Genomic DNA, 21,687 nt, shown 5'->3' with positions numbered 1-21,687 from the left:
CAATTTATCTAGAAGACTCTCTGTTCTGTATTCTGTAACCATCTTTTTACTGTTCTGTATTCTGTACAGTGGTAGATTTTGTCTTCTGTACAGATGCAGATAGATAAACTCAACAAAACATTCATGCAAAGTTTTTATTACTGGTTCAGCAGGTATCCTCATAACTCACATTTGTGATGGAGTTCTTCTTTTATGACCGATTGCCTATCTGTCTTGTAGGTAAAAAGATGGTTATCTCCTATCTCTTTTCTCCCATCTTGTAGCGATAGAACAGTCAATTTAGGGTCAATTTAGTGACCAATCAGGATTACGGATGTGGTCACGTGACATGGACTATATTTCCCAGGATGCCTTAATTACATTTACCATGATGCATTCCCTTAAGGGGACAGCTCACAATTGCTACCTAACTATCCAATTCCCATACACTGGCTAGACAGCACACTCTCACAGTTATCAGGAACAGCATTGCAATCTGGAAAAAAATCAATCCTATATTTGGGGATATATCTATTTTTGCTAGGACAGCAACAGACAGCAAATATAATTTGCCTGCAAGCAGGAACTGGTGGGGCCACAAAGTAGACTAAGAGAAAACAAAGAAACTAAAGTGTTCTGGGTCTTTAGAATTCAAACATGCCACAAGATAACATACCAAATTTAACAATTGTTTTAAGAAAGAAAATCTCGATAGTGGACACTGCAATACATGGAGATGACAGAGAAAACCACAAAATATAAAGATCTGCAACTAGAAGTAGAGTGACTATGGCAAAAGAAACCAAGATAGTACCGACAGTAAAAGACACATAGAATGAGATCCCAAAACATCTGAAACACCACTTGAACACATCAGCATTGATAAAATCACTATCAGTCAATTGTAAAAGGTAACTTTACTTGGAAGAGTTCACATCCTGTGACTGTACCTTTAACTTCATCAAACAACACCTGCCTATTTCTTGTCCTTGGGAAGGACTTGTTAGGTGGATAAAAATCCAGTCTAAACATCTGGCTGATTGTGTGACCAACCATAATATAATCAGTGAATGAAAGCATATTTTACTGGAAAGGAAAATATTTTGCATAATATTTGAATGTTATCTATGGAGAAAGATGCAACAGAATGAAGTTCATTTGAAACATCCCTGTGACAGTGATTTTTATTGAACAGGTGGAAACCTAATAGAGACAAAAACAACACAATGATATGCATGTGATTTTAATGTTATCTTTAAAGGATACATAGCTGTGCTTATCATTCCAAATATAGAAAATAATTACAATATTTTAACCCGGCAGGGATTATTTCTTTGTTAGAGAAAAATACAGAGTAAAACTATTATAAAATGGGTATACATTTTGTAAAACGTTTTACATCCATACATTGAAAGATAATTAGTATGTTGAATGAAAACACTCCATCAAATCTTACAAATTGAAGTTGCTTACCATGCTAACAGTTAAGGGTTGTCTAAATAGTTGAAATTATTTTTAAGGGACTTACTTTTGAATATATAATATATATATAAAAATGTGCTATTAGTCACAATATTGTAATGCCTCTGGTTCCTTTTAACTGCAAACTATCTCTTGAAAAATATTTAGCAATGCCACAGGATAATGAGTTAGTACGTTACAGTGGTTAATAACTGTGCATTAAGTATTAAGAGTTATTTGCTAAATTCTGGAATCATTTATAAATTTAGATGAAGGAAGTGCACATAAAATATGAAAAAAATATTTTACTTTAACAATATAGTGCAAGCAAGTATAGTGCATCTACATTCAAGATATTGAATAATATACGAACCTGTTCGATTGCATTTAAATCTGCAAAATATGTCATGTATTGGTTATGTTTATATGTTTCTGATCAGTGAAGAAGTTATCGCAGATAGTCTTCGACTTATGACCATTTGTTTAACAACCATTCAGTCACAATGGCAATGGAACGTATACTTTAGGACCTATAAAATGCTTTACAAGTACTTGTAAAACATTGCGCCACTTTCACCCTTGTCACATGACTGCATTTTGAATACTTGGCAACCTTTTTACATTTACGACCAGTTGCCAAGTGCCCTATGATCATGTGATTGCCATTTGCAATCTTTGCCAGCTTCCTTAGAAAGTCAATGGGGAAAGTCAGCAGGAAAGGTTGCAGGATTTGAGGTCCATTCTTCCAGTTCACAGAGGGACTTTTCTTCCCCTCTGTGCAGAGAGGGGAAATCCTCCCATGCACTGGAGGAATGGAACTCAAATCAGGCAAAAATATTCTGCTAGCAAACGTTCAGGCTCAGAGCCTTTCAGAAAGTCAGCTAGGCTAATGGTCTGAAAGTTTCAGAATCCTGAGTCTCAGAGCCTTTCAGATTTCCAGCTTCACTAGCATTTTCTCTCCATTTTCCTCTCCACTATGCGCAACTTAGACTCCTTCTCTAAGTTGCACAATTTGCAGAAGGATCTTTCGGAATCACTATGAAAATGGGGCCCTTGTACAGGCTGGACCGTGGTAGGCCTAGGCAGTCGACATCTTCCAGCCAGTAGTAGATTTCCACGTGCATTTTGAACACTTGGCAACCTTTTTACATTTATGACCAGGCCTCCACACCCTGAGGTCATCCCACACAGTCACTTACCAACTGCAACAGAACGAACTTGCATTGCAATTGTTGAAAGAGGTGGTCACATGGGTGCCTTGCTTAAAGACTACAATGAGTTACAATACAGGCTCAATTGTGGACGGATCATCTACAACAGCGGGGGGGGGGGCTATCTGAGGATGCTTTTTGTAGATTTTAGTTCTGCATTTAGCACAATTCTTCTACATAAACTAGTGTCTAAACTTCTGGACCTTGTATTCAATCTGCCTTTGGATTATGGATTTCCTGTCTGGCTGCTCACAGAGGGTCAGATTAGGTAATCATACCTCTTCAGCCCTTATTCTTAACACTGGTACACCACAGGGTTGCATGTTGAGTCCCTTACTCTATACTCTTTATGTACATGACTCCATTCCCACTCATGCTAGTAATACTATTACTAAATTTGCAGATGATACAACAGTGGTGGGACTCATCTCCGGGAGTGATAAGTCTGCCAACCGAGATGAGGTGGACCGGTTGCTTTCGTGGTTTGAAGATAATAACTTGGTCCTCAACACCAATAAAACCAAGGAGCTTATAGTGGACTATAGAAGGAACAGATCAGACATCCAGCCCTTGTTTATCAATGGAGACCGAGTGGAGCAAGTGGCCAGTTTTAAGTTTCTGGGTGCTACCATAAAAGAGGACCTGACCTGGGGTGCTCACATTGCAGCACTGGTCAGAAGGGCCCAGCAGAGGTTATACTACCAGAGACTTCTCAGAAAACAACAACTGAATGGAAAAGTGCTGGTGCCCTTCTACCGCTGCACCATAGAGAGTATCTTAACTTACTGCACCTCTATATGGTTTGTCAATTGCATAGTGGAAGATAGGACAGCACTCCAGAGGGTTAATGTCATTGCCAGAAGATCACTGGTTGCCCTCTCCCCTCTTTGGAAGAGCTTTATAACTCCAGCTGCCTTAAGAAAGTTCAAAACATTCTTAAAGATCCATCTCATCCTGAGCACCCTTTTTTTGAACTATTACCATCTGGCTGATAGTACAGAATAATAAAAACAAGGACAAATAGGCTGAAAAACAGCTTCTATAGCAAGGCAGTAGCTCTGTTGAATTCTACTGTATAATGCAGTGTTGGTGTGATGTCGGGGTTTTCAATTCAATGTGCGGAATGTGATGGATGTGTGTTTATTTTCATGGTCATGATGTTCACTGAAAATGGTGTTTCATTTCGTTGTACGAGGTGCAATGACAACTGAACTAAACTAAACTACCTGTTTATATCTGTGTACGTGAGCAAGTATTTGTAAGAATCAGGCTGTATAGGTATAATTCATGTTTTTCAGGATAGGATAATGCAACAGGGTGTTTTGACTTGCTTCTGGTTATGATGGTGATATGAATAGCTGAAATATGTGATAGCACCATCAAGGAGGAAAAAAAAAACACATTCAACTTCAATCTTCTGATCTATTTTATGGTGATTAAAGGGTAAAAGGTTAAGAGTGTTTATCTAACACTGTCTTCAGAGGAAAACATCATTCCAATAAATTCATTTATCATTTATATAATGTATATAGCTGCCTCTTTCACATTCAGCTAAACTGCTATATAAGTGCCAAAGTATTCTGTGTTTTGACTTCTGGATTATGCCTGTGCACTGTTCTTTAGCAATGTAATCAGTCAGTTCTGCTGCAAAAATGGAGCACAGTGCTTATATACGTCTCTAGGGATATTGCAAGGGTCTTCCCAACATTATAGTAGACTAACAGAGAGCATAAACATAATGCTTTGTTTACTTTGCTTAAATGGATATGGCATTTCACAGACACATAAATTCAAATATCTTGCTAGATTACATAGGAAGGTCTTGATGAAAGTGATTCACTCAATAAAAATGTGCTTTCTGCTCTTACTCTACTTATAAAAATTATACTAGTTCTTGTGTATTTTTCCCCTTTTCCATTATACTGAAAAGTATGATTTCAGATTTAAAAAATGACCTCTCTTGTGCAAAACACAATTGCTAATAGTAAACCAAGTAGGAGATAATATATATTACTGAAGAGAAACCAATGTTTAACAAATAAGCATCTTACTCTGCACTAATCATTCTGCTCCATTTCATGTTCTGATCATAAGAACACAAGTACTATGGTGCAATGTTACAAGAACAGACTATTTAGGTTCAAAATGGAAAACCCAAAGTATTAGGGGACAAAGTATTGCTATAATACCACACAGTATAGGTATTTGCTATGGCATTAGCAGAATCATAATAAAATAAGAAATTGTAAAGTGTAGCGTAGGGATTATACCAAATGATATTCACAAAATCTTGTTGTTAACCGAATAATAACTGATGCCATTATTAAGCAGGAAGAAAGAGTTTAAAATTCTGAGAACTCCTACCTCTCCTCCCCCACTAAATTATCTGATCTAGCTATATTTGCCTGAGACATAATATATATCAAAAAGTAGATGCTTCTAGCTAAATTGTTTTGGTCCATTCAGGTCTTACTTTCTGCTGTTTCTAGTTTACAGTGTGAGAAAATGTATAGTAGGTAGGAAGTTTAGCTTAAGCATTAGTATCTGTTTCAGCAGCTGAAATATTTTGTTGGTAAAAGAAAACACGTCAGGTTTCATTGTTATAGTATAAACAGCGTAGATTTATCATATGGTCAATAAGGCTTAACTGAAATTGTTAGATCCCTACTTAATTATTACTCCCACTTCTATCCCTTATTTTAACAATTTATGAAATACTATGACATATAATATAAATCTTGCTCTTGATAATGAAAGATGAAAAAAAAACCCACAAAACATATTTATAACAAAAGGAAAATAGTGCATCTTCATGTATATCCACAGCTCCCCCCGCCTCTCCCCGCAAAGGCCAGACTCTGCAATATACCTGAGCAGAAAACATTCAGATTACAAGATGCAACTGGTGAGGTTCTGTATGTCTTGGGCCCTTTAACCATTCTTGGGTGAGTGCCACTGGGGGAAAAGAGTGCAGTGTGAAGGAAGCAGAGACCTGTTTAAGCAGAATTCAGATCCAGAGCTTTGGGTTGTGTTTTCTTGGAGGTCAGCTCAGACAACTTCTTCAGCCTTTTCTTCAGCTCCAAAGGGAATTTCTCATAGCATTTCTTGCACACTGGCTTCATGTCAAATTCCACAAACTTATTCCTTTGAAAGAAATACATTACCATTAAATTCTACTCAGAAAAGCCATGTTGGGTTTGAAAACTAAGCCGGAAAGATGTGAGGTACATTTTCCCTATTATTACTATTAATGGGCAAATTTCTCCAAAGTCTAGGTAGTAAATCTACATACAAATAAGTGCCTTATTCAACCTATAGTTTAAAATAGAATACTTAAATGACTATCCAAGCATAAGATGCTATTGGTGTCTGCAATACTGTTAGATATGTTTAATTTTATTATGTGCTTAATAATTTTGTAACCATTAGGGGGATGGAGGCTAGAATAAATGAAAAATAGTTGCAGGAATATGTCTAGATTAATGTAAAGAAGAACTAGGGATGTTTCAATATCTAAGGGGGTGCCACAAAGAAGAGAGGGTCAACCTATTCTCCCAAGCACCTGAAGTTAGCACTTGAAGCACTGAATGGAAACCAATCAAGGAGACAACCAACCTAGAACTAAGGAAAAATTTCCTGACAGAATAATTAATCAGTGGAATGACTTGCCTCCAGAAATTGTGGTGCTCCAATACTGAAAGTTTTTAAGACACCATTTGTCTGAAATGGTATAAGGTTTCCTGCTTGAGCAGGGAGTTGGACTAGAAGACCTCCAAGGTCCCTTCCAAATCTGTTATTCTGTTATCATTCTTATGTTTCTCCTGTGCCCATTGATTCTAAACTCTCAAAAGCAGTAGACGAACCCTTCACTATGAAGGATGAACCTAATACTGTAATTCTTATACATTTTTTAAAAAAATTCATTGACTTCTATTTTTGGCCTTATCCAGGTAAACCTCCTCATATAAGAGTTTTTCTAATTAAACATATTTTCTCCCTTGCTGTTGGAATGGGTCCTTGATAGATAACCAAGTGTCAGCCAATTATTTCAGCCATGTTATTGTGGCAATCCTTGTCATTTCTCCTTTGGGCCCACAAGAAGAATAAGTCTGCTGGGTTTTGGTTTTACTTGGTGATCAACCAGATCATCTTGATGACTGCAAGTAGAGGTGGAAACATACCTGTTTCTGCTATTATTCCTGCAACTAGACTTTGGAGGGAGGCTGATTTCAAATCAGAGGTACAACTGAATACTAAAAGCCCTTGATGTGTAGGTCCTCTCTAGATTTATCCATTCCTTTTTAAAGTCCTTTGAGATAGTAGCTATCACCAGGTCTAGCAGTAATACATTGTGCAGGTTAGTCATATAAAGAATAGCTTTCCTTTGCCTGTTCTAAATCTTTCAGGCAACTTCACTGGGTGGTCCTAACCTTTTGAGGAAGGGAGGGTAATAAAACATCTACCTCTTCACTTTCTTCATGGCATAAATGACTTTACTCTATTAGCCTCTGTTCCAAGCTAAAGCATCCCATAAGCTGAGAAATTATCCAAGCCTGCCAAGCATTTGAGATGCTCAGTTCTGTTATACCAGCACCCAATACAGTAGTCCAGGTGTGCTGGGACCACATATAAAGACATTACTGTTTTGTTTCAATCCCTTCTGAGATATTCTTTGCTGGCCACTTACTTCAAGGTGAGCTTGATGTTGCAGGTGGAACAGGAGAAGCAGTTAACACACCAAGCTTTGTTGAGAGCAGATACCACTAGTGAGAAATAGTAAAGAATAGGATGTTATCACACTATCGCGTTGTTACAAATTCAGCAGACGTATTTGAAAAGAATCATTGAAAATTGTGCATGCAGAGCTGCAATGGGTGTATTGAGAGTCTCCAGCTTACCATCCCCCTCGATCACATGGCTGCAGTTGTAGCAGACGTCTCCAAAGAGCTGCATAAAAAAAGAACAAAAGCAATAATTTTCATTGAAAGGAAGGAATGTTTCAATCCTTACAGTTTATTCATTGGTGCCCCTAGAAGTGTGATCTTATTGCTCTGAATTTCACCCCCTTCACATCTTTTCTTTCAGAACTGACAAGAATCAAGTTTTAATTCCTAAAAACTGTTTTAAAGTACAGAATCAGAGCAAAATCTTTTGCTTTATTTAACTGTATTTTTTGAAGTTGAAAACTGTTGCCCTGATTTTATCTATCCGTAACAGATAAGATGAGGACCTGATGAAGGAAGGAGAGTTTATTTGCATGCTTGAAGGGTTTTCCTTCAAAGGTTTTCCTTTTAATCTTTCAGATTATTTTTTCCAGTTTAAACCTAAAAATTAATAAGGATTGTACTTGTTGCTTTGGAAGAACTCATCTAACTTGTTATATTGTTTCTCTCTTTTAGAGCAGAAACGTTTTCTCTCTCCAACCATGGCAACTTTAAGCCTGGAGAACTTCAACTCCCAGAATTCCCCAGCAAAGCTGGCTGGGGAATTCTGGGAGTTAAAGTCCTCCAGGCTTAAAATGGCAAAGGTTGGAGACCCTTGTTTTAGAGAATCTTTGAGAGGATCTGAGATTAACCTAAGCAATTATACATTCTATAGTTAATGGCCCCTTGGCCACATGGGAAGGCTCCTTCAATTGGTGATAAGTGCTTGATAATAATAATTGGAAAGTATTCCATCAGTTTGACAGGCTATATTTTTAATTTAATCAAATATTTAAAATAACTTTAGGTTGACCCTCCCGAACACTAAATACTTAGAATGTTTATTTGTCCCACTAAAATCAATGTATTGCAGAGGAAAGAAAAGAGAGCAGCTCTGATGTGCAGTAAAAGCCTATTATATGCTCTAGTCTAGGCAATGAAAAATGAAATCGTAACAACGCAAGATTTCCCTCAACTCCAATCCCTAATCTGAAATACAGTCCTGAAGAATTTGCACAATGTGAAGTGAGAGGAAAGAGAACTCAATGTGCCCTTTTCAAAAAGAAAGCAGACCTTTTTGAGACCCTGGGCTCCCAGTGCAGAGGTGCCCCATAGAGCCAGAGATGGCACTCAGCAGGTTCTGACCAGTTCTGGAGAACCGGTAGCAGAAATGTTGAGTAGTTCAGAGAACTGGCAATTACCACCTCTGATTGGCCCCACCCCCATCTATTCTCTGCCTCCTGAGTCCCAGCTGATCAACTGGGTTTTCTTTTGAGAACGGAGCTGGAAGTAAGGTTAGTGGGGTGGGGAGGGAATGGGATTTTGCAGTATCCTTCCCGTGCCATGCCCACCAAGCCACACCCACCAGGCCATGCCCACCAAGCCACGCCCACAGAACCGGTAGAAATTTTTTTTGAATCCCATCACTGCAATAGAGCAATGAGAGATTCCTAGAGAATTTCCCCAAACTACAGATTCTCTTGTGGCTGATCAGCAGTGCTACTAATCAGTTTCCTTTGAGAAAGCTGTGGAAACTTTTGTTGTTTTTAAAGCACCTTTTTGTTTCTTTATAAGGAAGCACAGCATAGTGAAAACTAATCTATTTCTTTCAGCAGTCTAGCTTGCAGCAAACAATAAATTATGCCTTATTTCCCACTGCAAGACATGATGTTTTCTTCTAGTAAATTCTACCTAGGAAACTCTTGGCACTGACTTCTCTTTTTCCTGCCCTTCATTCCGCTCCATACTTATGAATGGCTATTTATAGTTAGCCAACTTAGAGGCAATTTGATTTGCATTTCTGTCCCAAGTGCAAAGTATTCCTAGACATTAAATGCTTATTAAGACTAGTAGGTCTATTATATTTTCAAAATTTATCTTTTTTAAAAATCAAAATTTGTACCTTATAGAAAACATGCCTTGTTCCCCCATCAAAAAAAAAAAAAGAAAAGAAAAAAGAAAAGAAAAGAAAAAAGAGAAATAAAGTATCTTATCAAGGACAGTAAACTTTACCTGATTGTAATGAGTCTCACAGTAAGCCAGACCCTTTTTCTCATAATGCCGGTGTCCCAGGAATGGCTTCTCACATTTGGCACAAACAAAGTGCTAAAAAGCAAAAAGGACATGTTATGTCAAAGGGCCTTTTGTCAAAAGAGTTGTTAGGACAAGCATAACGAATTATATACCCAAGGACTTTTGTATGGGGGGAAAAAAGCAAAACTAGAGATATCAAGCTCATATTATTTCATTGTTTTGTATATAGTCACCTCCTTCAAGGGATGTTGTTGTGGAAGTCTTGATGCTTTCAAATAATGCTGAACTAGAAACAATGGTCTTAAGAAAGTACCACCTTTGACTATATTTCATTTTTATGCTACTGCATACAGACTTCTAAATTGTACCAAATAGCCAAGAAGAAATGGGAATGATATATTCCAGAATCAAAATCTGCAATAAAATATGTTGGGTTTCACTCCAGAATCCTATGTTACCTTCATTTCACAGGATTAGTGGTGGAAAGTCAAATTTCATGCGAAACAAACATTATCAATGACACATATTTGTGCTGGGCTTGAATTCTAGTGCTTCAAAACATGTTCACAATTGCACCTTTTGAGTCATTGTTACCACAGCAGTCCTAGGTAAATATCTATTGGTTATAAGCTGGGAATACTGTCTTTTCTTTAGACACTTTTTTTTTAAATTTAGTAATATTTCTACACTAGGTTCTACACTACCAAGATGAAATACCTTGATATCAAACATATCAAAACAGAATAATCATAAAATTATCTTAAAATATTAAAAACAACTCGGATATATTCATGAAATATACCATAAAATTTGAACTATATCATTTAAAGCAGTATATGAGTACAAACCAGTAACTTACAGTCTAGAATCGTGAAGGCGAACCTATGGCACGCGTGCCGGAAGTGGCATGCAGAGCCATCTCTGCTGGCACATGAGTCATCGCCCCAGATCAGGACCACCGCACATGCGTGCGTGCTTCCTGCCAGCCGATTATCGGGTGCATGCGTGGGAGTGTAGGGAACGCAGGGGAGACATGCGCGCATGTGCAGAACCACAGGGTGCAAGGTCGCATGCGCATTGCATTATGGATGCAGGCACACATGCGAGCGCAAGAACTGGTGCGCACTTTTGGCATGTAACAATGAAAAGGTTAGCTATCACTGGTCTAGAACAATGTCTTCTAATGTAGTATCAATGACTAAATCATATTGTACATATGTTCCAGCATTTCCATGGATTCTAGTTGCCTTTCAATCACATTTTAATCTGATACTCTATAAAGCTACGAAATATCTTGGTATAATTTATGAAGATGAGTTATTTTTTTCTCTGTCCTATTGAAATTAACATTTGTATTTATTTGTACTTGCTGTACAGTTCTTATCTTTCAAAAGACAAAGAGAGATTCATTACAGCCATTCCATCTTGGAATGTTGGAAACTATTCAGTTTTTATTATAAGATTTTAGTAGTAGGTTTTAAAATAAGAACAACAGCAACAACAACAACGATAATAATCATAGTGGTCTTTCAGATGTTTCTGAATTCCTCCTCCTCCTATCCTTAATCGTGCATCATGCACAAATTGTGAACCATAGTTCAACACTACTTGGAGGGACACAATTTTCCTGACCTAATACATTAGTTAGTAAATTTATATTTTAAGGCAGAAAACAGTTTCATCTATAATTGTTTTATGCATTGTTTATTATTTATATATTTGGGACAAAACAGGCTACAAATGTAGCTAAATGCAAAATAAAGATTGATTTCATTATATACAAAGAACAATGGCAATATCTGCTTATCAAATAGGAAAACACATTGTACCAAAAATGGAAGGGCAAAATTAATTTCCAGCAATTGGAGAAGCTCTCACCTCAACGTGCCACTGTTTTCCTAGAGCATTGACCACTCGACCCTCAATAGGCCGCCGACAAGCCCCACAGATTGGAATGCCCATCTTATCATGGCATGGCAGGCAGTAGAGCTCTCCTTTCAGCTCCCTGGCATCAGCGGTCAATTCCTTCCTATACACAACATTAGTAATTAAGACTTCAGGACCAACATTTGTCACAAATAGTAATTATGTATCAGTCACTACATAATCTAAAACAGACACCTGACTTCTTGCCAAACATGAAAAAAGGACAAATTCTTAAACATAAATATACTCCTTAGACTTCCTTTGCCTCATTATTCATTCTTACACATACTTTGGAAGAACCCTTTTAAATAGATTTTGGTTTATGACTTGTATTTTAGAAATCAGAAATAATCAGAAATACTAAGCCATTGTCCATTAAATCTCAAAAATGTAAATGTTTATCTAATTAATTTTGTACTCTGGATATTTTATAAATAGCTTGGTGATTCATGTTCAGAGGAGATTCAATTCAATAATTTACTATGTAAAGAGAAATTTATAACTACTTAACACGTGGCCAACATACCCACAGTGGGTGCAGCTGAAATGATCTGGATGGTAGGAGTCGTTCCTGAACATAAGAGGCTGTTCATCAATTATCAAGTGACATTTCTGGCAAATGTATTTGCCCAAGCCTTTGGCTTTTTCACGATTGTGGCAAGGCCGACAAAGATGTCTAAAGTGCAGTTGGAAAGAGAAATGTTGAGAGACATCATTGAAATAACAGTAATTTACAAACTGCTTGCTAGACTTCAGAGCTTCTAAATCTTAATGAGAATATTAATTCATAAACCATGTTTACAGCTTGTGATTGCATGAATTACGTTAACACTGAACTGGGTTAAGTAGATGACAGCATTATTTTCTTCAGCAAATTGAATTTTTGTGCATTTACTAAAAAAGTCAGGAAATTTCAAACATATAAGTACACACAAATGCATTTACATTTAATTTTGCAGGTTCCCCTATATAGAACATACTCCATTTGTTCATTTATAGGGCTGAACGAACAGATAACATGAAAAGCTGCTGATTGATAGAACTGTACAAAACTGCAAATACCAATTAGAAAAGAGCCAAGCAACTCAAATTAATGCTATACAGTCTCCAAGGCTTCCTGAAAGATCTGAGCAAGGTCATTTGGCCTCTAGGTCCTTATCAATAGAAAGGAGCTAATAATAAATCTCAGTTCTACCAGGCCACTGTGGATCTTGTGTTTCTTACAAGTTCCCAATAGAAAGACCAGTCAGCATAAGTGGAAAGGAATGTTATTAGCACACTTGGTTCACAAGTCTTCTCTGCTCTTCCTCCCCAAAGCTGAAGATACTAAGACAAGAGCTACAGTTCACAGAAAGAAAGCAGACAGCGTCCCTTTATAAATGGGAGTATGCAGCTGTGTTGCTCTCAGGATAAAGGCATCAATTTTATTCCTCTCTGTGGAATGAAGTCTAATTATACAGGGCAAGACATAGAGACCCTACTGCAAGTGTCCTCAGAAGAATGCCCTCCCATTTTACTGAATAAGGGGCCTTCAGCCCTTTCCACTGATAAACCATTAGCAGCCCAGCTCATTTGGAAGCCCGTCTACTATCCTATAGATCCTTGTCCAGTGCAAAGCAAAGGGAGGTCTTAGAATCACAAAGCCGTTACTATGGTAGCCGTCCTCCTCACTCGCATTCCCACCATTATGGAATTATCCCTTTCTGAAATGTCCTGTTGTGTCTGCAGCACTAGTTTTCCCCTCCCCTTCTGCAATACTCTCCAAGACCTCTAAGGCAGGCAGAGGACTCCAAAGGCACAGTGTAAAAGGCAGAGGTCCAAAGAGAGAGGCTTTAATGAGCAGGGAAAACACTGGAATATTCATAAATACAATAACAATTAGCAACTCCCTCCTCCAACAGTTGAGCTGGAATTAAGAGTGTCTTTCACAACAGGCATGTTATCTCCCCTCCTCTTCTGTGAGCAAGATGATAAAGGACTATCACACCTAGCAGAACTCTATATAGTGCAGTTCCCTTTTCACTGAACTTCGTAGAGTCAACCCCTGATGGAACTTTTTACAGCTGTGTTCTTTTCTCTAAATTTGCTGGTGTTATAAAGAGCTCAAAGGTTTTTATCACAACTTGATCAGACTGCAAACAAACTGCAAGAGGTAAGAGCTTTGGTATTAGAGTAGACAACATTTATTAGCCTAGAAAATACAGCATCTCCTAACTTGTATCGGGGTTTCCAAATAAACAGTTTCTGTTATTACTGTCCAAAAAGTGCTGTCTATAATGTTAAGAACACAGTTGGGTGTTCTACTTGATATAACTAGATGTATCCATAATATGAGGAAGATTGCTGATTAAATATTACATTTATAAATGAATTACCCACTATTATAACAAATTGATACAAGTTTATTATTTAATTTTCATAATACTCATAAGAGTATAACTTTGGATGAATGGAGAATGAAGAAGTGTTGCTGTTCTAAGAAAATAGAAGTAGCTGTGATTTCTAATGTATTTTTAAGATGATTAGCTAGGATTCTCTTAATAAACTAGATAATTGAATACAAACAAAAGACAATCTGCTGAATGCCTAGAATTTGGGAATGTTGGTTCAAGCTTCATTAAGACATAAAGTAATACTATCTTTTTGCTGTAGAAAAAATTCTTTATTTTATCTTTCTTTAAATACCTGGAACACTCTATGGTCTAGTTGCAAAATTAACACTTGCAATTAGTACGAACTGTTTTAAATTCCAAGTAATACTAGATCCAAATAATGCTGAATTTTCCATTTATATAATTTCTATGCTTTTCATTATGTCTAAAGACTTGAATGAGATTAACCATAGGAACAGAAGCTTTTCCAGAATTTGTATGCTTTTATTTACAAAGATTTGTCTACAAAGCACTTTGAATCAAGCAAATGGTACATGCAATGCACAATATATACGACTTCTGTGGAACTTCAAGTGAAGGCACTTATATACATATATGCACACATACATACATATATAAAAACATAACATAACATATTATGTATAGGGATAATTAAGCTTGTGACTTATGACAAGTAGGGCAATTAATTGAAATACAGCTAACAAAAAATTTAAAATAGAACATCCTCTCCCAGAAGTGTACCTAATTTTCATGCATAGTTTATAAAAAGAATAGCCAGGATTCATGTGTCCATATATAATGTTTTTGTTTATGCGTCTAATTCTAGAAAATATCCCAATTATCTGGAGGTGGCTTTTTCAAAAGTCTGGGGAGGGGGTTATGAGACAAAACCTAATCAACATCCAATAGCAAGGGAAACTAACAGCAAGTTTTGCTAGTTCATATAATAAAAAATAAAACACAGATTTCTTGGTATTGTAATATTTTCATCCAAGTTTATTTATTTGGTATTTCAGGCTCACGCTGAAGACCAATTGTGAGGAATGAACAGCCAAGCAGACTCTTCAGACCTGTTATTCAACATTTCCCTATCAAATTCAGAGCAATGTGGCAAAGAGAGTCCCATGGAAAACATCCTTTTTGCTATTTTCTATCTCCTCGATTTCATCCTAGCCTTTTTGGGCAATGTTTTGGCACTCTGGCTCTTCATTCGGGACCAAAAATCAGATACCCCTGCCAATGTTTTCCTGATGCATCTTGCTGTAGCCGATCTGTCTTTTGTGCTCATTTTACCAACTCGGTTGGTCTACCACTTTTCAGGCAATCACTGGCCATTTGGAGAGCTCCCATGCCGACTCACAGGATTTCTTTTCTACCTCAACATGTATGCGAGCATCTACTTCCTCATGTGCATCAGCATAGATCGCTTCTTAGCTATCGTGCATCCTGTGAAGTCTCTCAAACTCCGCAGGTCACTCTATGCTCATTTGACCTGTGCCTTCCTGTGGGTTATCGTTGCCGTGGCTATGGCACCTCTTTTGATCAGTGTGCAGACAGTTGAGATGAATAATACCACCGTCTGCCTGCAACTCTACAGAGAGAAAGCATCACGCCATGCTCTTGTATCCCTGGCTGTCGCATTCACTTTTCCATTTTTTACCACAGTAACCTGCTATTTACTGATCATACGAAGCCTGAAGAAGGGGCACCGCATTGAAAATCATTTAAAGGAAAAAGCCATCAAAATGATAATCATGGTCCTAACGATCTTCTTGGTCTGCTTTGTGCCTTATCATGTCAACCGTTACATTTATATCCTCAATTACGATGGTGTGAAGACTTCTTGTGCAATGCAGAGGATTCTGGCACTTGGCAATCGCATCACTTCATGCCTCACCAGCTTAAATGGTGCCCTAGATCCTGTCATGTATTTTTTTGTTGCTGAAAAGTTTCAAGAGGCCTTGTGTGGTTTGTTTTGCCCCAAAAGAGTTGCAAGAGTACCTTCAAGTTATGATGGGAAAACTAACGACAGCTCTTTAAGTGCTAAGTCTGAACTGTAAATACCTGAAAACAAAATACTTCCTTAACAAAAGTTTGCTGTCCAGCACAATTTAATCTCTGAGAAAGCAGAACTGCTTTTCTACAAAAACACAAGGTCTAATACTTAATTGTTAAGGAAACAAAGCATATACAGTAATTCTAACTGGGAAAAGGTACTGAGGTGGTAGATGATGCCATGTTGAAAGCCCTGCTATTCTCTGTTGGCCAGGATGGGTAGTATCTCCCCTTTTTTTGCCTTCTCCCTAGCATTTTTAAGGGTTTTTTGGATGGGTGAGTGTGTGTGTGTGTGTAATTACAAAGATAATAGTTACAAAGACTATCAGGACGCATAATTATTTTGATTTTCTGGAATACTCTTTTGAATGTTACTATCAGTGGAAATATTGCCAATAAGATTTTTCATAAGCATTCTTTGGATCTACAGATAATTTATAGGCAGCTTTACCTTATCATAACCATTTCAAGAATCAGATCAGGTTGTGTGAAATTATGAATCTTGTGATAATTTTTGCATAGCAAATAGTAGCAAATAATTCCATTGGATATAGATTGGAATTTCAGTGAACAAAAGCTTGGTAAATTCTTCAAAAAATAAATATTCATAGGTGATGAAAGAATTTACCATTTAAAAGTATTCAAACAGTGAGTAGAGAAGTTTTAGTAATATTCAGCAGCTGTCCAAACCTATTTTGTACAGTATGCAATGAAACAAGGCAGGCAGGAATTCAGCCCGAAAGCTGTTCAATATTTACAACTACAATGCAAATTTTTGAGATGTTTATGAATATGGGGTTTAGTTTTAAACAAACTTTATAACTCTCCCACCATAGCTGTAGAAGAATATAAAAGCTGCTGATGCTTTTTATTACACCTCAAGATGAATAAATTACAAACATCACATTTAAACAAAGTGTTCCTTTCAGTTATAGCTTTGGCTGTAGATACCATTTTCAATAGCAGTGAATACACAAACCACAATTTATTTTAGATGCAGATTTTTTAATATGACTGAATATGGTTAATGAATTCTTAGAGAGCTTGCTACATATCATTAATTCACTTTAATAATGTAAGATGTAAGTCCAGCTGGGCACTTAGCCCGAATTAATGTAGACCGAGTCTATCATAGTATCTTAGAACAATGATGATCTGGAGATGGAGCAACTGTGCTTGCCAATATAACTTTGCTGCAGTTGTATCATAACAAGTTTGTATTATCATGTTTATTATCTTTCTACATGAGCCGTGGTGGCACAGTGGTTAGAGTGTAGTACTGCAGGCTACTTCTGTTGACTGCTGGTCGCCTGCAATTTGGCAATTCAAATCTTACCAGGCTGTTGCCTCAGCCTTCCATCCTTCCGAGGTTGGTAAAATGAGGACCCCGATTGTTGGGGGCAATATGCTGACTCTGTACACCACTTAGAGAGGGCTGTAAAGTACTGTAAAGGGGTATATAACTCTAAGTGCTATTGCTATTGCTACATTTCAGATCCTAGTCAATTTTATACTGTGCATCTCAGTGGTGGGATTCAAAATTTTTTACTACCGGTTCTGTGGGCATGGCTTGGTGGGCATGACATGGGAAGAAGACTGTAAAATCTCCAGTCAGAGGTGGGATTTGCCGGTTCTTTGAACTACTCAAAATTTCCGCTACCGGTTCTCCAGAACTGGTCAGAATCTGCTGAATACTATCTCTGGTGCATCTTATACATTTTGATGTTTTCCAGTATGTTTAGAACATATGCACATACAAACTAAATACTTAGCTGAAACAGTGTAAATTACTCTCATTTGCCTTTTAGCACTTCAATTCTGTTTTCTGAATTGAAGTATGCTGTGACCACAAATACCTAATATCTACTAAAGGAAAAGCACGAGGACTGCCTTTAATTTTTCTAAAAATTATTTTTATAATCTAAACTTTATTAGCCAATATGATAGAAGAAATAGAACACATAAAAATAGGTTCAGAGAATTCACAAACAAATAAAATGTTTAATTTCCAATAATATAAATGCTAAGAATAGTCTAGAAAACTGAAAGTCGCTGCATGTATTTTGAGGCTATTCTATTTTGTTTCCTTTTTCAAAATGATTTTTGCATTTATTGTTTTTTACTTTTACTTTCTTTATATTCACATTTGTACTTAAAATGTATATTTAAAAACTGTTATATTTCTTATGTAACTGGAAATACATTTAAAAGGAGAATAAAGCAATTTTGTTTATATTGGTGCAAAATTCTGTCTATCCACCAACACTGTTGGTATCTTAATATATCTTAATATTACTTATTTATAAAGGCGCTTAGCTACTTTCTGGCATTTTGTCTAAAAGAATTACCATTTTGAGAATAGCCGCCAATACATTCAATCTCCAGACTTTTTGGAGATATACCCTCCTTTCCATAACTTATCACTAGCTTATACAATGCATTCAACTTCACATTTAGTTTCTATGCATATATCATCAACTGCTAACATTTTAACATATAAAGTTCAGAGTTCTATCTATTCTTACCTGCCAGCATTCTTCACAAAACCCAAATCAGCAAGAACTACATCACAGAGTTCACAACGAAAACATTCAGGATGCCAATTATTGTTCATTGCTTTGATGACTCGGCCAATGATGAATTCACCTTGAAACAGAAATATCACACTTTATAACCTTAATTCATTTCAGAAGACTCCCTGGTCCTTAGAATTCCATAGTAGTAACTGGGTAGCAAAATTTTTAAAACATATTTTGTAGTCTGCTTTATTACAGTTATGAGAAACCTAAGAGTACATATAATTTGTTCAAGGTCACTGAGACAAATCCAGGTTTGTTAAGATACCAAACTAATATCTATTTTACTAAGCCACAAAGATTCCTTTATAAAGTTCTGAATGTCAGGATTTTCTTTTTTGAAAAGTACAATTTCCATGTATTATTTTTGTTCTTATCTATGATCAGTGGTGTCACAAATAAATTACAATATTTTCTTTTTAATTTGCTCTCTACTGCCTCTCCTTAAGAACACCCAGGACCTCATAATCAGATGGTTTACAAATGTTATTAATAAACAAAATTAGATTAGAATCATTTATGTGGAAAACTTACCACATTCCCCACAGCATGGTGCAAATAGCATCTGGAAGTCATGCTCACAATATTTTCTCCCTTCAAACTGAAAAAGATATGCAGGAAAACATATCTTTATAAAACATTCATCATACAAAGAACTGTAGAGTGTGCAGATGCAAAGCAATAGACTTCTCTCATCAATAGCCGAGAGATCTTGCATTACTGATTCTTATTTTTGGAAAGCTTATTCCAACACATTAATTCACCTTCAAATCACAATAGTTATTATAATTGTAGTATCAATTAGATATGTTGTAATAGTACTCTTATCTCATTTTGCTAGTTACTACTCTCTCTGATTTTAAATATGCCTTTTTTACTGTCTATAAAGAGATTTACTTTTAACGCACAAGAGCTCATGATCTTCTGATGTTATTTTGCCCTGCATTTTTATTAAATCAAATCATTAACAAAAACAAAGGGAGATATAACTGGGCCTATTCTTTTAAGAAAAAGTATTCGTTTTCCGTTTCTTCTGTTTCACTATCATGGCTCCTAATGTTAACTGACTACAGTGCAATGTTATGTTTAAAGCTGGATAAACTATGGTTACTCTTTAACTATGGCTAACTGAAACATGTAGGCTTTCATGCTTGGCTTATGACATTGGTTTGCACACTTCCCAGAAAAAAGTAATTATTTTTTAATGTTTGGATTGTGATCTTCAATTAATGTTCACAGAAATGAGAGCTTCTAATACCACCTTTGTGCTAGAGGATGTGAAAGGAGTACAGGGTTTTAAGCTAGTACACATAGTTCTAAACTATAATTTAGCACTGTCTTACATCATGCTGACGAGAAATTTCTATTGGAGTTCTGACTCCAATTTATTTATTTATTTATTTATTTAGCGTGTGGCATGTGTTAGCCAGGGATCACCAAGGTGGCTGGCTGCCTCTGTGAAAGGAATTTTTTCAGGCGGTGTTTAACTGCAGAACGCCAGAATGTCAGGGGAGGCTCCTTTCTTGTCGCTATGTGGTTTATTCGCTCACAGGAATCAAGCCGCTAACCTCAGCAGAGTGTAGGCCCAGCGTCTTATCACGTGAGCCACCACAGCCCCCATATTCCAATATTTCTGCGGGATTCCAAGCTGGAGAAATCTGGTTAGCATTGTACCTGAACGGGTGACTGCTGAACTCTTCTAGCTACTAGTCTAAGAAAGTAAGACTCTGCTGAATGGATGATATTAAAAATTACATAGGGGAGAAAAGAGAAATGGAACACTGAAATTAGAACTGAGGCAATTGTATACTCCATAGAAAATACACTGCTCAAAAAAATAAACGGAACACAAAAATAAGACATCCTAGATCTGAATGAATGAAATATTCTTATTAAATACTTTGTTCATTACATAGTTCAATGTGCTGACAACAAAATTACACAAAAATTATCAATGGAAATCAAATTTAGCAACCCATGGAGGTCTGGATTTGGAGTTACACTCAAAATTAAAGTGGAAAAAAACACTACAGGCTGATCCAACTTTGATGTAATGCCCTTAAAACAAGTCAAAATGAGGCTCACTAGTGTGTGTGTGGCCTCCACGTGCCTGTATGACCTACAATGCCTGGGCATGCTCCTGATGAGGTGGCGGGTGGTCTCCTGAGGGATCTCCTCCCAACTCCTGAACAGTCTGTGGTGCAATGTGGTGTTGGTGGATGGAGCGAGACATGATGTCCCAGATATGCTCAATTAGATTCAGGTCTGGGGAACGGGCGGGCCAGTCCATAGCATCAATGCCTTCGTCTTGCAGGAACTGCTGACACACTCCAGCCACATGAGGTCTAGCATTGTCGTGCATTAGGAGGAACCCAGGGCCAACCACACCAGCATATGGTCTCACAAGGGGTCTGAGGATCTCATCTCGGTACCTAATGGCAGTCAGGCTACCTCTGGCGAGCACATGGAGGGCTGTGCGGCCCCCTAAAGAAATGCCACCGTACACCATTACTGACCCACTGCCAAACTGGTCATGCTGGAGGATGTTGCAGGCAGCAGAATGTTCTCCACGGCATCTCCTGACTCTGTCATGTCTGTCACATGTGCTCAGTGTGAACCTGCTTTCATCGGTGAAGAGCACAGGGCACCAGTGGCGAATTTGCCAATCTTGGTGTTCTCTGGCAAATGCCAAACATCCTGCACGGTGTTGGGCTATAAGCATAACCCCCACCCGTGGATGTCAGGCCCTCATACCAGCCTCATGGAGTCTGTTTCTGACCATTTGAGCAGCCACATGCACATTTGTGGCCCGCTGGAGGTCATTTTGCAGTGCTCTGGCAGTGCTCCTCCTGTCCCTCCTTGCACAAAGGTGGAGGTAGCGGTCCTGATGCTGGGTTGTTGCCCTCCTACGGCCTCCTCCACATCTCTTGATGTATTGGCCTGGTAGCGCCTTCATGACACTACGCTGACAGACACAGCAAACCTTCTTGCCACAGCTTGCATTGACGTGCCATCCTGGATGAGCTGCACTACCTGAGCCACTTGTGTAGGTTGTAGATTCCGTCTCATGCTACCACTAGAGTGAAAGCACAGCCAGCATTCAAAAGTGACCATACCATCAGCCAGAAAG

The 21,687-nt window shown here is 37.5% G+C and overlaps 2 protein-coding genes across 3 annotated transcripts in view; one reads left to right on the top strand and one right to left on the bottom strand.

Moving 5' to 3' along the window:
- Positions 1 to 1,147: 1,147 nt before the first annotated feature.
- Positions 1,148 to 21,687, bottom strand: part of LIMS2 (LIM zinc finger domain containing 2) — a 33,169-nt gene continuing 12,629 nt past the window's right edge. For both annotated transcript variants that reach the window (XM_026701299.2, XM_087933003.1), the window contains 8 exons: positions 19,092 to 19,158; positions 18,507 to 18,627; positions 12,060 to 12,209; positions 11,486 to 11,636; positions 9,587 to 9,679; positions 7,550 to 7,598; positions 7,339 to 7,414; positions 1,148 to 5,795 (listed from right to left, as the gene is read on the bottom strand). In XM_026701299.2, coding sequence (XP_026557084.1) covers positions 5,648 to 5,795; positions 7,339 to 7,414; positions 7,550 to 7,598; positions 9,587 to 9,679; positions 11,486 to 11,636; positions 12,060 to 12,209; positions 18,507 to 18,627; positions 19,092 to 19,158 — 855 coding nt within the window. In that variant the 3' untranslated portion in view covers positions 1,148 to 5,647. The remainder of the gene's footprint in view (positions 5,796 to 7,338; positions 7,415 to 7,549; positions 7,599 to 9,586; positions 9,680 to 11,485; positions 11,637 to 12,059; positions 12,210 to 18,506; positions 18,628 to 19,091; positions 19,159 to 21,687) is intronic.
- On the top strand, positions 13,177 to 18,497 carry GPR17 (G protein-coupled receptor 17). Its single transcript, XM_087933005.1, has 2 exons — positions 13,177 to 13,685; positions 14,943 to 18,497. The coding sequence occupies exon 2, from the start codon at positions 14,970 to 14,972 to the stop codon at positions 15,984 to 15,986; it is 1,017 nt and encodes a 338-aa protein (XP_087789131.1). The 5' UTR covers positions 13,177 to 13,685; positions 14,943 to 14,969; the 3' UTR covers positions 15,987 to 18,497.

This window comes from Pseudonaja textilis, chromosome 4 (assembly GCF_049901715.1).
Source record: "Pseudonaja textilis isolate UNSWEBS1 chromosome 4, rPseTex1.2, whole genome shotgun sequence".
In the NCBI taxonomy this organism is placed as follows: Eukaryota; Metazoa; Chordata; class Lepidosauria; order Squamata; family Elapidae; genus Pseudonaja; species Pseudonaja textilis.
Note: the sequence above shows the minus strand (reverse complement) of the source record. Positions and strands in the feature narration are given on the sequence as shown.

What these genes read in the sequence shown, in the direction of transcription:
- GPR17 (XM_087933005.1), top strand. Translation starts at nt 14,970, where the DNA reads ATGAACAGCCAAGCAGACTCTTCAGACCTGTTATTCAACATTTCCCTA.